This window comes from Melampsora larici-populina (genome assembly GCF_000204055.1).
Source record: "Melampsora larici-populina 98AG31 unplaced genomic scaffold MELLAscaffold_22, whole genome shotgun sequence".
Classification (NCBI taxonomy): Eukaryota; Fungi; Basidiomycota; class Pucciniomycetes; order Pucciniales; family Melampsoraceae; genus Melampsora; species Melampsora laricis-populina.
In genome coordinates, this window is record NW_006768786.1 from 1,162,974 (window position 1) to 1,179,832 (window position 16,859).

The 16,859-nt window shown below is 39.0% G+C and overlaps 1 protein-coding gene across 1 annotated transcript; it reads right to left on the reverse strand.

Moving 5' to 3' along the window:
* Positions 1-11,730: 11,730 nt before the first annotated feature.
* MELLADRAFT_107321 (uncharacterized protein) lies at positions 11,731-14,047 on the reverse strand (the record flags this gene model as incomplete). The annotated part of the gene is made up of 7 exons (XM_007410830.1): positions 11,731-11,747; positions 11,935-12,078; positions 12,209-12,332; positions 12,411-12,494; positions 12,726-12,789; positions 13,422-13,683; positions 14,020-14,047. 7 exons carry the CDS (start codon positions 14,045-14,047, stop codon positions 11,731-11,733), a joined length of 723 nt encoding a protein of 240 aa, XP_007410892.1.
* Between the last annotated feature and the right edge of the window lie 2,812 nt (positions 14,048-16,859).

The window sequence follows — 16,859 nt, forward strand, 5'->3', positions numbered from 1 at the left end:
CGAATTCATGCCCTTTCCATCCGACCATACTAAAACCGACATTAAACCATTGTTCACCCACCAAAACTAACCATATTGTCCATCTTACCAATCCACAACGTTAGGTTACATCACATCGACTCCAAATCACACTCAACGCAAGAATCCAAAGCGGTAAGATATCAAGCAACTTGCCACTCTAACATCTTTTCTTCTACCTCCTCCATTTCCATATGTGGTATAGTCCGAGGGCAAGTGGGTGACAATTTGGTGGGGATGAATTGATAGCTTCTGCATAACTTGATATACATCCTCCTGAGATACAGTGTCAATCCGTATCCACTTGCCACTTTAGTATGTTTCTTTTACCTCCTCCATTTCCATATGTGGTATAGTCTTAGGGCAAGTGGGTGACAATTTGGCGGGGTTGTATTGATAGCTTCTGCATAACTTGATATACATCCTCCTGAGATACATTGTCAATCCATATCCCAAATGTGTTCCTCACACTTCCTCTTTTGCATTAAACCAACATTAATACACATTTGAATACTAACCGGGCATCCAATCCCCGCTGGTGACGGCAATTGATGGGTACAAATCTAGAACCCGGTTGGACAACCGAGAGGAGGAATCCCACAGCAGCACTGGCACATGAAGAGTAAGTTTATTACTAATTGGGTTATGCAGTTCCAGAGCTAACTAGCATTGAATGTGACAGTCATTGTCACTTACCCGGAGTTACTTATTTATCTGACGTGCTTAAGCCTATCAATATTAAATGTCAAACGGGATTTAGCGATGAGGATGTAAGTATAAATAACATTGTGCATCCACAACGGCGTCCAGCAACTTACAAAGTTATTCACCATCTTTTTGCGCATAATTTACACTACTCTTTTCCTGAGGAATGTTGTTTCCTCTTGCCTCAAATTCATCCCAAAGTTTTGGGCACAACACACCTAACATGTTACTCATTATGTATCTGCTGCGAGCTCTGAGTACATTTGCCTTATGGTTTGCTGAAGCATCTAAGCGGGTGTACCAAACTTAACAACTACACCACAAGTCAAACTTCACAGTATCAGCAATTGAAGTCCACCAGACGTTTGAGCTTGAGATCAAATGCAAACAAGATTGAAACAAAGAGGTCAGTTTTTCATCTTTTTGTCGCATGATACCTGACTGGCCAGGAACTAATCAAGGATTGTTTACATTGACACAGTTTCATCTCATATCCATTCTCTAGTTGCCCGGTTACCTCATGAGTGAGAGCTTCAATGAGTTTGGCTCTCTCAATACCATCACAATCTCAATCCCACAAATCAGATAGGAAAAATTCTAGCTCAGTTTCCCATTCAACCCAAATCTCAAATGCATTTTAATTTTATCTCTTCAATATTGGATTTTGTTTCTGTCTTTGGGGTTCACCGTTCTTCATAGCGCAAATTTTGACTTTTTTCCGGGATTCTTCAATTCAATCCTTCCGATTCCTGGTGATTTTCATTGTTTTCATTTCTGTTTGCTTATTCATCATCATCAGTTGATCACATCAATCTTGTACTTTTCAAAAATCCAACATGTATCACAGTTGCAATGTTTTTCTCTGGTCATCCACTTTGGGTCATCTTTTTTTATCTTTCTCCACAGGGAAGAGGTTAGGGCACGTGAGATCTTAGATCTGACACTAAGCCTTTTTTGCTACTAAAACGCTTGACGACCCCGGAGGGCTTGAGAAAATTGCAGTGTAAGAACAAACCAAAGACCCGAGGGGCGGCAGACACTACAATAAGAATATGGGTGGGATGGTGGGAGACAAATTTTTTGCTAAAAATGATGAATAGACTATGAGAGTTTTTGTTGATAGAGACAACTCCGAAATCTAAAGATGAATATAGGAATAAGATTTTCCTTGAGAACCATTACAGTGATCTCTTTACCATACCAATACCGGAACCGCTTCGAAACAAATAGCGGTTTCGCAGCGGCTCAGGCCTCCGCTGCAACATCCAATTTACATAGCGGAGGCTGCGCAACGACACCCGGGGCCAGGAATATCCATAGCGGAGTCACCGAAGTGCAACCCCGGCCCGGGTGTCTTGCTCCGCTATATGTCGGAGCACATCATATGTATGGCTGGGGTTTGAGAACCCTCCACCCATCTGTACCCCACCTGTATCCACCCACATCTCACTCAATTCAACCAGACAAAACACCACATCTCCCTCAATTCAACCAGACGAAACACCATTGAGTGGATGCTATGCCATCGTTTCCACTAGCCTTTCCCATAATGGACACCAAAAGTTGGGCATACGGACACCCACTGAGCTGGTCTTTGGCCAACTTGTGGTTCGCTTCCGTTCAAAGTTTTCCAAGCTTTATGAGGTACGTAATCATTTACCTCACCCAGTCCTCCCTTTATTTTTACTTAGTCTTCATCGTATCCTCCCTTTTCAATACTTAATTCGCTGATTAATCATGGTTTCTAATTCCCAAAGCTCAACTCGAAACAACTTATCTGTTCCAGAGAAGAGCACTCGATCTCTTCGTCCACCTAGTCCCTCTCGTACCCAGCCCGGTTTTATCGTTCCACCCAAAGACTCACGCACTTCTCTTACCATCTCAGTCTCATTGACTACTGAGGATGAATCACCCACTGGACCACTTGCTGGTAGGCGTGCTTCTCCATGTCCCCCGGCCGTCAACAAGAGAAAGGTACCAGCACCAGGAAGAGCAAAGCCAAATGCCAACGGAAAGGTCAGTTCATTTCTTTGCTTAATGATACATCCATAAAACAGAAACTGACTTGCCTTGCTTTGTTTCTAGCCTCGATATTCAACTAGCAAACGCGCTAGATCTACATCACCCAGTACTTCTGGTGGTACACCTTGTCGCCCATCGAAGAAGTCCAATCTGGAGGTAAGATTTTCTTTTTCAGGATGTTCACTTGGTCCAACAGAAGTAATCTAATAATTCCTTTTGTTTAGCCATTTGAGGTCCCTGACAATGTAGATCTGTCTCAAGGATTGGACATCGAGGTAATTAGTTCTAATATCGAAACCGGATACAATGAGGGTCGGAGTCTTGCTGTGAAGAACCTCCTTTTATACTATTTCCCACCGAAAGTAAGTTGTATTTTCAATTATCAACTTAATTACATCCTTTCTTTGGCTGACATGTATCTTGCTCACGTAGGGTCGTTCGTACAAATGTCGCTGGTGTCTTAATACCTACCTTAAGCACCCAACTTCCTACTTCGGTCTATGGGGCCATCGCGATGGAAACGATGTTCGCCCTGCCTGCAAAGAGCGACACCGAGCAATTGCTGCTGGTGTCTATTTGCCACCCTCCTACACCGACAAACTTGAGGCTGACAAATTAGACAACAATAAGACCTTGGACTCATTTGTCAACGGACCCAAGTTCAGTGTGGATCTATTGAATATGATCCTGGTCATTTGGATTGTTCGGCATGCCCTCCCTTGGGCTCGGTTTGAAGACCCCGCCCTCCGCGCGTCCTTTTACTCAGTCAATCGAAGTGCGGTAGTCCGATCGAAAACTTGGGCTGCCCAACAATTGGTGGAACTATTTTCGGAACTGCATAATAAGGCCATCACTGCCTTACAAGTAAGTCATCTTGTATCTATCTTTCACTCAGTCCAACTTGAACCTAAAGTGGCATGCTATCTCAATCTCATTACAGGAAAACAAAGGTCAATTTTGCTTGATACACGACGTGTGGACGACAAAAGGCAATCGATATGCCTTTGTCGGAGCCTCAGCAAACTACATTGACGACAACTGGCAATACAAGTCAAGCCATCTTACTCTCAAAATGGTCAGTTGGCGTCACTTTGGGGTTCTTCTAGCGAGACCAATTGGTCGTTTTTTGATCAAACACAATCTCCATCAAAAGATAAGTTTTCATTATTATTCTTTTTCAACTTATTTTTGTTTTTCAACTTATTTTTGTTTTTTTGCTTATTTCAATTATTCTTCTTACATGGTAGCCCAGACCACCGATAGTGGCGGTAACAATCGGCCAATGGCAGTTGAACTCGAATCCATGTTTTCACAGGCTGATGTTCCGGCTCATTGGGATAGCGACACACATCATGTCAGATGCTATGCCCATAAGCTCAACCTCGTGGTTGGCCATGGGCTAAAAGCCATTGGTCAAAAGGTAGGTGGCTCGAAACCTTCCATTCCTCACGGTGCGACTCTCCCCATTCCTGGACTGGAAGTAAATGATGGGGAGGATCCGGTGGCCAGTATGGTTCGGATTCGGAAGAAGAGAATGAAAACAATCTTCCGGATGAGGCTGATGGTGTTGATTACGAAGATGAAGAGGACTTACTAGGTGATGATATTGGAGGAGTTGGTTGTGATAAGGATGATATAGTGGCCATTGCCCTTAAAAAGGTCAGTTCCTTTGCTTCGTATACCAGATCCATTTTTTTCCAATATTGATCTTATTTTTCTCACTGGTATTGTACATTATCTCTTGTCTCACATATAGGTCGATGTGGTTTCTGGACACATAGCCAGCAGCGCCGCAGGTCGGAATGATTTCAAGACTCGTGGCACTCGTATGGGATACAAGGGCCGTATGCTCAAGCGGCCTTGTAAAACCCAATGGAACAGTCATTACGACAGTCGCAAGGTGGCCTGTGAGGCTCAGGAGGTAAGTCATGTCAAGATACACTTCAATCTAAAATCAAAGAACTTACACTTCTCGTTGCAGATCATTAACTCGATGATTGCTGCTGATTGCAAGGCAAGATTCTTCAAAGGTGTTACAATCTCAGCATCCAAATGGGAAGCTGTCGAGCTAGTGAACAAAGTGTTGAAGGTAAGATACTTTGATTTCATGTTTTGAATTATCAACATTTATTTATTCATTGACTAATGCATACGATTACTTTAGGTATTTGTTGATGCAACAGCCAGAGTCGAGGGAAATACCCCTACTGGTTGCATCCTTCTTGCTGAATACAAGAGAGTCATATCCGAGCTTAAAGCCCATCAAGAAGAGTGTTATGCACTTCCCAGCCTAGACAATGCGATTACCATCATGATCAAGTGGCTTACCGAGTACCAGGACAAAGCAGCTGAATCCGAGGCCATTGTTCTTGCGACAATCCTTAATCCACGCTTTCGAACCAAGTTTTTTACCATACCTTATCCTGAACGCGACTTCGATGCCACACAATTGATTACCAATGCTTTCAATAAGCTTGTGGCACAAACTGCCCTCCCAGATCGATCCCCAACACCCGAAAAGGACCACAATTCAGAGGACGCCGATGAGTTCGATATCTTTCAATCTAATAATAACAAAAGAAAGCCTTCTACCGAGCTGGAAGATTATTTGCAAGGTCATAATGTGATCAATAAAGGTCAAACCCCACTTGAATGGTGGAAGGTTTGTCTCCTTTTCTTTTTGCTGTGTATCTTAATCGTTCCTCCTGGCTAACATTGGCTTCGATTGATTGACAGGACCACAAAGGCCGGTACCCTACCCTTGCCAGCCTTGCCCGCGATTATCTGGCGATATCAGCGACGTCATGCGCATGCAAGCGCACGTTTTCGGCCGCTGCCGATGTCTGCTCACCCGCTCGAGGCAGCATGTTGCCTAAGACCATGGAGCGATTGGTCGGCTCCCAAGCTTGGTTAAAGGAGGGGATAATCCCCAATGGAGTGTTTGCTGAAGCTGCCAAGGTGCTTCAAGGCTACGTGGACAAAATGGCGAGAAAGAAGAATCAATAGTTTCTGCCCTTTATACAATTCAAACTCCTAAAATCTCCCTTGATACAAAATAAATTAGCCTCTCAGTTTTTCTTTTCTTTATACAAGTCAAAGATCCCTTGATACAAATTAAAAAAACATGTTTTCTTATTTGTTTCTTTTTGACTTCCTTGATACATTCAAAGTGAAATCTATGTCTTTTCCTATATTCTCCCCAGCGCGCTATATAGCGATATCGTAGCGATTTCTACGCTACGATATCGTAAGAGGGTTTTTTTTTTAAAAAAAAGCGATTTGAGTGTGTAGCAGTCCATTTCGGAGCCTGCGCACCGTGATCCAAGGGGCTCAGAAACCATAGCGTTTCGTAGCGGTTCCGGCGTTGACCATACATCATACAGAATCATCAAAGATGATGGAATAAAAAATTGTGTACTCGTCTTTTGGATTTCATGATCCACACTAAGCCAACCACCTATTCCCCTTAGTTGAAACTTGTTCCAACTTACAACCTCTCAAATCTGTTTTTGTTCTTTTTCAAATTCAGCTTTTGTCTTATTTAACTTTTTGTAACTCATGACCTAGCTTTCTGTATTTGTTTCCTCAGATTGCTACACATCTCGGAAGAATAGATCATAACTCGGCCAATGAGATTCATTGTGAGGTCTATAATTTTTGAGAATGTTCCAATGATCTGCTGCAAGTAGGTGGAAGAGTGTACAGATATCTGTAGATGATCCTGGAGCTTTTGTAAATGTTAACCAGTCAAGAAGAGACAAGTTGAGAGCTCAAGACTGAGGATTGAGGAAGCGTCAAATTGTTCTCTAGCCTTTTGGACTTTTGGACTTTTGGACTTTGACTTTTGTTCCGCACTTGGCACATACAGATGCTACAGGTGTGTTCAGCCCAAAGCTTTGGGATGGATTTGAGGCAAGACGAAACAGCATTCCTGGGGAAAAACTTAGTGTACATTATGTTGGAGAACTACATTCTCCGGTAATGTTTCAAAACCATTAAGACAGAACATGTTTAGTTGATTTGGACCAATCCGGATGGAAGAAAATTAGTGGAGGAAATTAAGGATATTGGTGTAGTAAGAAATGAAGATGTAGCTGGAAGATACCTTACGCATTGGGATAAAATAGAAGTAGTCATTTATTTTCTGTTGTTTCGTGCTGATTTGTGAAATTCTTTGACTTGGTTGTTTATTCTCTTATTATCCTCTCTCTCTCTCCCTTTTTAGTCTTTTTCCCTCATTGAGGAATCAGATTTCAAAGGTGAGATTAAAACAGATTTCTTTCACGTCTTATTTATAAATCATTTTATTAACCAAATAGTGCCCTTGTTACTTTTAAAACCTTTCTCAATAATTTTTCTCTCTCTATCACACTTCACACTATACCGTGGTAGTTCTTTCTTTTCATATCATCCTCGTTCCTACATCCAGGTCCGTCTTGAGTTTAGCACTTGTGTTTTTGTTGTCAGCTAGTTGTCTTGTCAACAACAGGCTGAACATTTATCTTTACCTTTTTAAAAGGTTTTCTGTCTCATATTTACAGCGTCGAGCTTGTAATCACCATTTTCTTACACATTATGCACAAAAAGATGGTGAATAACTTTTGTCTTTGGGCCAGACAAAGATCTTTGGTAGGGAAAGGTGTAGACAGATTGCAAGGAATCTCCCTGAAAAAGCTCTTACCCTCAGCCAATAGAACCTGCAAGTTTGAGGTAAGTCCCTTGCTTGCACTACTTGCTCAGGGTGAGCGTGGGACTTTGTTAAGTTTAGAGAACTTCATATTTTGAAAGAGATTTTGAAGAGAAAATCTTTGAACCCTGATTCTTGTACAGAAGAACTGTGATTCTGATGTATCTTGAGCTTTGGAGTTTGCTCCATTTCAAAATGATAGGCAGGCCCATCCCTACTCATCCATACTTCCTTCTGTACATATGTGTACAAGAATCAATGTTCATCTGTACAAAAATCACAGTTCCAAATCCTCGCTTCCAAATATCTTTCAAAATGTTTGAACACACCTACTGTCTTCCTTGATGGAATGAGTCTTGCACAAAAATAAGCCCTTGGATTTTCACTGACTCCTTTGTAGAGTTCAGGTGATATAAGGCCGGGAGGTTTGCGCCCAGGTTGGTATTTACATAATTTGGTACCCTCACCTGGGTTTTCCGCAAATTCTTCCGCAATACACTCACTCACATCTATCGCGCTTTACTGGTCGTGAGGTCAGTCAGTCATCCTCTTTTGACTCAAATTGGTCTTAATCCAATCAAGATGCCCTTTTTTTCTTTATCTGATCAATAACCCCCCTTTGATGAGCTCACATGGACATGGAACATACTTGTGTCATGGGAACATCCATCATGGTCAAAAGTATATAAGCGCACTTTGACTGGCATGGCAGAGTTCTTCCCTTTCTTAGTTTCCTCCCCCCACAAATATGCAAGCCTCTGTTGCAAAGACACCTATGATATGATTCCACTACACCTCTATCTATATTTGAATAATCACTGTGCTTCACTGTCCATCTTTTTTCAGTCTTGGCCCAATAACCTCCAGCCTTGAATCCACATGATCACCTCACCCTTTGATTCTTCCCAGCTCAGCACCCTCATACACAGGTAGGTATTTTCATATCTCAATTTGAAGCCACGATTTATGAGTTGAGATGGATCCAGTGGAGGGTGGTCAAATGGCATAGATAATTTTTGCACAAGTTGGAATACATTTGACCACCCAAGGCATCCACCTTCTCAACTTGTACGATCCTACTCAATTTACTAACTTTATTTTTGCTGGGGTGCTGATGTAAATATACCTCTTCACTCCCCTCTTCCATCAGTTGTTGCCTCATAACATTAACATCTGCCCTTGAAATCCGCATCACCTCATGATTTTGCATAGTTTTGTCTATTCAGTTCTCCTCTCCTCCATTGGTTCTTCTACACTCACACCCTTATAGACAGGTAAATATCTTTGGATCTCAATTTGAAGCCAAGATTTACAAGTAAAGATGGATATAGTGGAGAGTGGTTGGTCAAATGGCATGGATAATCTTTGCACAATCTGAAATACATTTGACCATCCAAGGCATTGGCCTTCGCAATGTGTACGCTCGCACACAACTTAATGACTTTGTATTGGCTGGGGTACCAATGTCCTTATAATTTTGTCCCTCCCCTATGTGCATAGACGTAACGGCCCTTGTTTCACGCAATGCCAACCAATATCAAGGATGGGTGGACCCAGTGTGTAAGGAAGAAATTTCCGAATAATTTACCTCAGAGAGATTGGTAAGTAATCTATCCCCCAAAGCCCATTCTGGTACCAGACACTGCCAGCATTAAAGAGGTTCCTTGATGGGAATTAGCACTAGGCTGGGAAAATTTTTGAGAGTAGGATGGGTCATGAAACCATCTCGCAGTGGCCATCCGAGGAATAAAGCATATGTTACATATGTGCAAACATCTGAGTGAATACTTAGCTATCATCTACATATAGTGCCGCTCAGTCACCTGCTCATCTGGTTGAGAAATTCACATGTAATATTTTTGTAAAGACACAAGTTGAATAGCTCAAATGAGCTGGTGGTGTTGCCAAAAATGAAGATATCCTGGGGTAATCAGGTAAAGCGTAAGTCAGGGCAACAGGCCACAAAAGCTACGAAAGCTATTCAAAACGTGACAAACCTGTGCACAAGCAACAGGATCACAAATCAAGTGAGAGGTTAATGAGAAAAAGCAGCAAATACTAGATGATGTAAAAGAAGGCTTTTAGTTAGACTATTTGTTGGAGAAAAAGAGTATAGTGAAATAGCTTACAGATTCTTTTCGATAAGGAAAAGAATCTGGGTGCAAACAACTGCTACTATATATATAAAAATGAGAACAAAAAGATAGAGACACTATTACTAATCACGAACAAAAGAGATACTCAAGTCACACACAACTTATTCCCAAAACAGACAAAATAAGCTCATTTGATTCCTTTGCACTTTCTCATAACTCATCTTCATCTTGATTCATACATAACTTCATTAAGTTAATCTTTCTTCAATTTCAATAACCGCTTTTCTTCAACAACACTACACCGGAAGTCCTTGACCCAATCAATCCAAAAATAGAGCATGACAAACAGGTCTAGACCAACTAGCTAATTACCACAACAATTTTCTGTAACTTTGTTACAATTGCAACACACAGCCCAAAAAATTGACTACATATATCACAATGGCTACTGAGGAATACTTATGGAGATATTTAGCAGTAAAAAATGGGGAATCTGGTTCCTGGGACCCATATTCCCACCTGGGAGTCTCTTTAATGCTGGCAGTGAAAGGATCCTGATTTTTCACTTTTCATATCCTTTTATACAGATATCAAGCCCCAACTCCTTCGCATTCCATGCCACCTCTTGCCCAGGCTTATCAGTCCTGGGCAGCACTGATCTTGCCTCCCTCAATGTGAGTATCAGTTGTACTATCGCTATCTGTACTCTTGAGCCTTTTTCCAAACCAATATCCTGAGAATTTCTTGAAAACCTTGCTTAGGCCTCAATCAGATGGACCGGATTTACCCAGGACGCCCAACAATGACAAGGGGAAGCTTACTGCATATGGTATCCCATTGACTCAGTCAGTCGGAAAACTGTCACAAAGGCCAAGGGTTTTAGGCTTGAGAGTGGGCGGTTTGTTTTCCCTGAAGATCAAATCACTTTCAATTTTGGTTTGAACAGTGTTGAGCAACTATGTTGGGGTTGGAAAATTACTTTCTGTCAGACTCTTCCCTCCAAGGAGATCAAGATTAGAACCAAGATTACAACATATGATGTTGAGGCTGTTCACTATACAGGCTAAGGCTTTTCATCCCAAATCACTCGCGCTGCCCTGAAAAACGGAACAGAAGAACAATATAATTTCAAGTCTAATTCCAGGTGTAAGCTATGGGACTGTGATGACATATCAAAAGACACAAATAGACCAGAGGTTGACCACCCAAGCAGGTTGGAGGCCTTTTGCTGTTGCACAATATCTCAATCATCTCAATCAGGTCGGCTTGTCCTTTTGGTTTACCTCTTCATCATGTATTTCCTCCTGTTTTTTCTCTTTTGCTTGTGCGTAGTAAGTTAAACATTGTTTGATTCCATAATTCTTGCTTTATGGGGTCCTTATGGTCCTTGGTAGTCCTCCACACATGTGAATCTACATGAATTACAATTGCACATGATGCCTATTATCTTTCTCCCTCAGCTGCATCGGTCTACACATTTATAGTTGCTTCACCGGTGTTTTTGAATTTGGGGCGTGACTGAATGACGGCATGACAATGCCACCATTTGTTCCGAATTGCGCTCATCCAACATCATCTGCTTGTGACTCCACACTTTCAAAAAAACCATCCACTGCTCGCCTTTCAAGCACCCACTACCAATTCTCCTACAATTTCCCTTCCTGATCATATTCTTCATCCTTCATCCTTTGACCTTGACTCTGCTTGTCCTTGGTTACCTTTCACCACACCTCTCTACACTGTCTCCTCGCCACATTCTCCTCACCAATGTTTTACTGAACTTACCCGCAATGTTATTGTGAAGGCGTATCATGAATCTCAAAGATACATCCTACAAATCAATCAGGGCAACTATGGTCACTTTCTGAAACAAAAGGAAGTCCAAGCAAAGTGGGTTTCAATCCAAGAAGCAACACTTGGCAAACAAATAGAAACCAAAATTTCAATAAATAAAGATTTCATTCTGATTACTGAATTTGAAGATGGAAGCAATCCCATTGCAATAGTGAACATGTCAATCCACCCTTCAGAAGTAGGTCTACGTCGTTTTTTTGCATCTGTAAATCAGTGTTAGCCAAAATTGAATCATTCTTTCCACATACAACAGTCAAATCTAAATTCTTAATGATCAATTCATCTAAATCTTTAATTTGTGCTGATTTTCTTATGATTTGTACTAAATCATTATTTCTTGGTAATAATTCAATCTAATCTACAATCTATTGAAATGAAAAACCCAATAAAAAAAACAAGAAAACAGTAAGGTCAGCAACGGGTTTCTTTTCCTGATGAAGTACTTATGGGAAAAAAAAATAAGGAGATATTCAAGACTTACTCCTCACCCTTGTTCATTCCTTCCTTTTTCACGTAAATTCAAAATCGTTTTTGACTTCAACGATAACTCACAAGTATCTCCATTCTTTTTTGAAATCTTACAAGAAATCGAATAAGTTCGATCATAATGATCCAAAATATTCTTAGCAACGACCAAAATATTTTTGGAAGCAGTCAAAGAAATTGTTACACCTTTTGGATTGTGCATTGATACATCTTCAATATGTTAGAAACATGGATTGGTTGGGATTATGAATTCCCTAATTTGATGTTGAATATAAAATTATTCAAGATTAGCTTAATGTGTAAACCATTTTTCTAAGAAGATGATTATTTAATTACTCACTTGGATGTCCTTCTAAAGCTGGAACCGTATCAGACATTCCAAGTAAACTATAATAAGCCAAAGCAATAGCAAAATGAACAGCATCAAGTTGATAATTATGTGTTTGTTGAAGGAAAAGAATAGCCTATTTCCAAAAAAATCAAAGTAAGATTTACTAATTCACTTTCACATAAACTTGTATCTTTTATTCAAAACAACTTACTTTTTCAAATTGACCACTCATAAGTAAAACTGTAGAATAGCTGAATGGTCTATTTCCATTCGGATCGAAATCACTTTCACCATACTTAGTGATGCAACATCATCTAATCTGTATATATCAAAACTAGAAGGATGATTACTATTATTGAAATTCAAATGATCAATCACTTGAATTCTCAGCCGTACTATGATCATCAGCTGTTTATTTCTGGTACAAATAGATTAGGCTATCATTTGATCCAATTGAACTTTGAGTTAGCGGAACAGCTTTGATGACTTGGCATAATAATCTTGTAGAAGAGGTGACTTATCCTACGTTCGTCAAATTCTTTAATTCAAAGAATTGAGACTTCGGACGGTTTTTGATACGATCCAAGAATCTAGACATGAAATGAAATAGCAAGAGTTAGAATAAAAAAAAGTTCAAGGGAGAAAAAGAAACTTGTTGTTGTTGTAGATGAACTCTAGCACCTTCAGCTAATTTTTTTTGTGAGTTTTTAGCTTTCACACTTTGTGGATCAACAAGATAAGTTTCAAAATTTTCGTGCTTGTGAAACTGAAGTGAATCTAATCTCACCAGTTAATTGGGTACCTTGTTGATTGATTAAATCTGAATTAGGTTTGTGTACGGTTTGTTTTCATAAACTCCATGTATCAATCAAAGATTTATGTTGATTATTTTTAGTATTCAAATTTTGTGAATGGTTATGGATCAAATTTGAACTGAAAAACATATTGCCATCAGATGATGATGGTTGATATCAACCTAATTCTTCAAGTAAGATTTCTTCTTGTTGTTCGCAATTTTTGTCACAAAGATTTACCAAATCATTGATAATGTTTTGTACAGTTTGTCTTCCAATTTCATCATTTGATGCAATGATTGATTATCCATGTTCATGTTTTAAGTATTCCTCTTATTTGACCACCAAAAAAACACGTCAAAAAACTGAAAATTAGTGATTCAAGCTATGATATCAACAGGAGAAGTTTGAAAAAGCAAGAATCTCACCCAACATCCGTATCTTGTAGTGGTTGTAGTGGTTTAAATGTACCTCTTGAATCAACTGCATCAATTGTTCTACCTAATCCATCCGCATGAAGACCATCACAAGCTAATAAAAAATCAGCTATAGAAATAGCTCCTTGACCATTAATCAAACCAATCGGACTTGACTCTTTGCTATAAGGATTGATTTGATTGTTAAGATGATTTGAATCAAATGGGAATTTTTGATTTGAAATTAATCTTCTTAATTGAGATTTGATTTGATCTAAACTTAGTCAGTATGAAGTGAACCCAAAAGACCCATACCAGAAGAAGGAGAAGAAGAAGTGGTATATTATATTAATTTGAAAAAGAAAATGGATGATGAGGATTAGCTGAGTTTGCTATCCCACCTTGTAATTGTCTTGAATGATCTAATAATTGCTTCAATGATTCTGATACTGATCCATTAGGTGGTTTTGAATATGGTGTAGTTAATCTGAATCAGTTGGGCAATGGTGAATTAAAAGTTGATGGGTTTGTACTATTTCTTTGTTGTTGTTGAGTTGAAAAGTAAGTTTTGATCGAATATCAACTACATATTGCTGATTTTCATCTTGACCTGTCACTAATGTGTCACTATCTCCCATCTTTGTGCCTCTCTGAGCTTTCTTTTCCTTGTCTCATTCAAACTTATTTCCATTCTCTCCATGACCAGTTGCTGCTTGTTCTGCTTTTTCATTGCGTATTTACCATTAGTTCTATAGTGGTGTCCCGGTTGGGTGACCAAAGACCTCCTGGAAAAGTGCCATAGTTTGCGTGTAGAGGGTTATGGTGTACTTATATTTTTTTCTGTTTTGATATATTGTCTTCGTTGTCTCTATCTTAGTTTCTCTTTCTTTATCAAAATTATTATTATCTTCCTTTCCTTTTGGAAATTTACTGCCCTTTACTAAGACCAGACCAGGATGGGTTTAATTGTCTATAGCTATTCCAGGAATTAATCTCATCCCTCATCCATTTTTTATCTTTTTATTTTTCAGCCGGATGATTGCTGTGAAGGTTCATGTATGTACAATATAACTCTGTAAAGTATACAAATGAACAATATGTCTTTCTCACTTTGCCATGCCTAGCTTTGTATACAGTAGACTCTGACATAACCAATACCCAAAAAATTGTACTCAAAACTATTGGTTGTCTTTGTTTGTTTTATTGCTCGATTCTAATGATTTTTAATCAAGAAAGAACCTTTTTTTCTTGTATTTTTTTTCAAGGTTTCCCTCTTTCAATAACAAAAAGTCTGTATGAGAATAGAAGAAAAAGAAAACAAAACGAAGCCGAAATAAAATGATTATCATAGTCTTCCTTAATTTATAAAGCCGTAAAACATATATTTAAAGGATTAATCACTTTGGGATCAAGCTTCTTGAGGATTGAGCAACCCTAAAAAGACACATTGCGACTCGGGGAACACATGGCTCATGTTTCTCTTCTTGAACCGCCCTAATTGTTGATTTGAATCTCATCTCTTACATAATGGATAGTTCTTTCATTGGAGAAGGGAAAGGTATATTTGTTCTTTCATTGGAGAAGGGAAAGGTATATTTGTTCTTTCATTGGAGAAGGGAAAGGTATATTTCCAGACTGAAAGATAAGAGAACCACTGCAAAATCAAACTCAATGACTAGATATCAAGGTTTTCAAGCAAGAGAATTAAAAATCAAAACTCATAGAGGATGAAGTTTTATCTGCTAAAGCAGTAACCAGTGCATTATCCCTCAAAAGCAAAGTTTTACAAGAACTCTTAAAACAACCTGATTTGGCTAATTGAGCTGCATGATTAGCTTATTTTTGTAAAAATCAATGAAACTCTCATATCAGGCAACAAAACAAAACCGAGAAGAAGATATATTAGTAAACCATAATCATCGGTTTAGACAAATAAAAGAATTTGACTGACCAAAGAATTGACACCTTTGTTGAAATTGCTTCGAATCTTTTTTTAACAAATCAATCGGAATTTAAGAGAGTGTAAAAGAAAACTAGTTTCATATTTTTCACAAAGAGTACGATCATAATATGTAAAATGAATAGAAGAGAACAAAGAATGGCAAGTTGTTTTGAAAAGAGATTCATCAATTTTTTGATGTGATGGAAGCAAAATTGTGGGTGCCAAGCAAAGTATTCAAAGATGAAAAATAACAATGAATGAAACTTGCTAACCTCAGAATAAAAAAAAATCGGCAAAGTCGAGGTTACCTAGGGATAAAGAGCCAATCTGAGCTAATAAGTAGAGAATCAAGTCCAGTAATCCGGAGGTCAAGGGTAACTACATGAAAGGAGAACCAAGCTATAAGAAGTAATATTACCCCTTACACTCAAGAATTCCTCGCTTCCGTATTTGCGTGCACCAGGCCTCTTGCCACTATTTCTCTCAAACAGTCAGTCAGCCACACGATCTGCTCAAGGACTTCCCTGGATTGCTAAAGCTGAAGATGTCACCCTTTTGGGATAACCAAAATGTCACTGCCACACTTTGACTTGTAATTCGATAAAAACCGTTGAACTCCAAGTCTAAATTCCTGGAAGCTTACAGTCCAAAGCACCAATTCAAATCTTGCAAGGAAATCATGCATTGAGTTTCCGAGCTACCCTTTGAAAAGTTCTGCAGCTTTAACACCAGCCTTAGCGGCTTTGATTTTGATTTTGCTTTTTCTTTGTTTTGGGAATAGAAGTATCTCTTTATTTTTTATCACTAATCCTTTACTTTTATTAAGTTTTCAACCTTTATCGACATCAGTATTTGCTTTTACTTAGGGTTATATAATTGCTATCTCTACAAAATATTCATCCTGAATTGATTGAGAACTTAACTTCAATATTTCATTAGATAACTAGCATAGCAATAGTAATCTACTTAGTTGAGTAACTTCTTCAAAACTTATCAAACTTAGACTGACTATTTTCCTTGCCAGGATTAGGACTCGTCCAAATGGCCAATTTACCTATCAAAGCAACTCTTTCATTCAAAGGTTTTTGGTTGTTTGGCATAGACTATCAACAAGTACTGAGTTTGAACCATCCAATGACGGTGATATTTGGAGAGTTGCGGCACTGGCAAGACTGTAAGTACAATACTTATACTCATATTCCTTAGGTTTCAGTTTCTGATAATTCTAACATATAATTTTATATTCATTATACCATATATACATATAGACGATTGTAGAGATATTGAAATTTCTTCTAACAGGTAAAATTAATACAAAAAATTCATACAAGGCCCTTGTGGATAGATTTGAGAAGGGTGACAGTTTTGAAAAAACAGCTACAGCAGAGATTAACTATGAATGTCACTGCAGACATTATTCGGGTTCTCCAAGTGGGCAGGGAAAAATGATTGGGAGTATGATTTGTCATAAAATGGTCTATCACTCCACACCTGAGCCATAACACCCA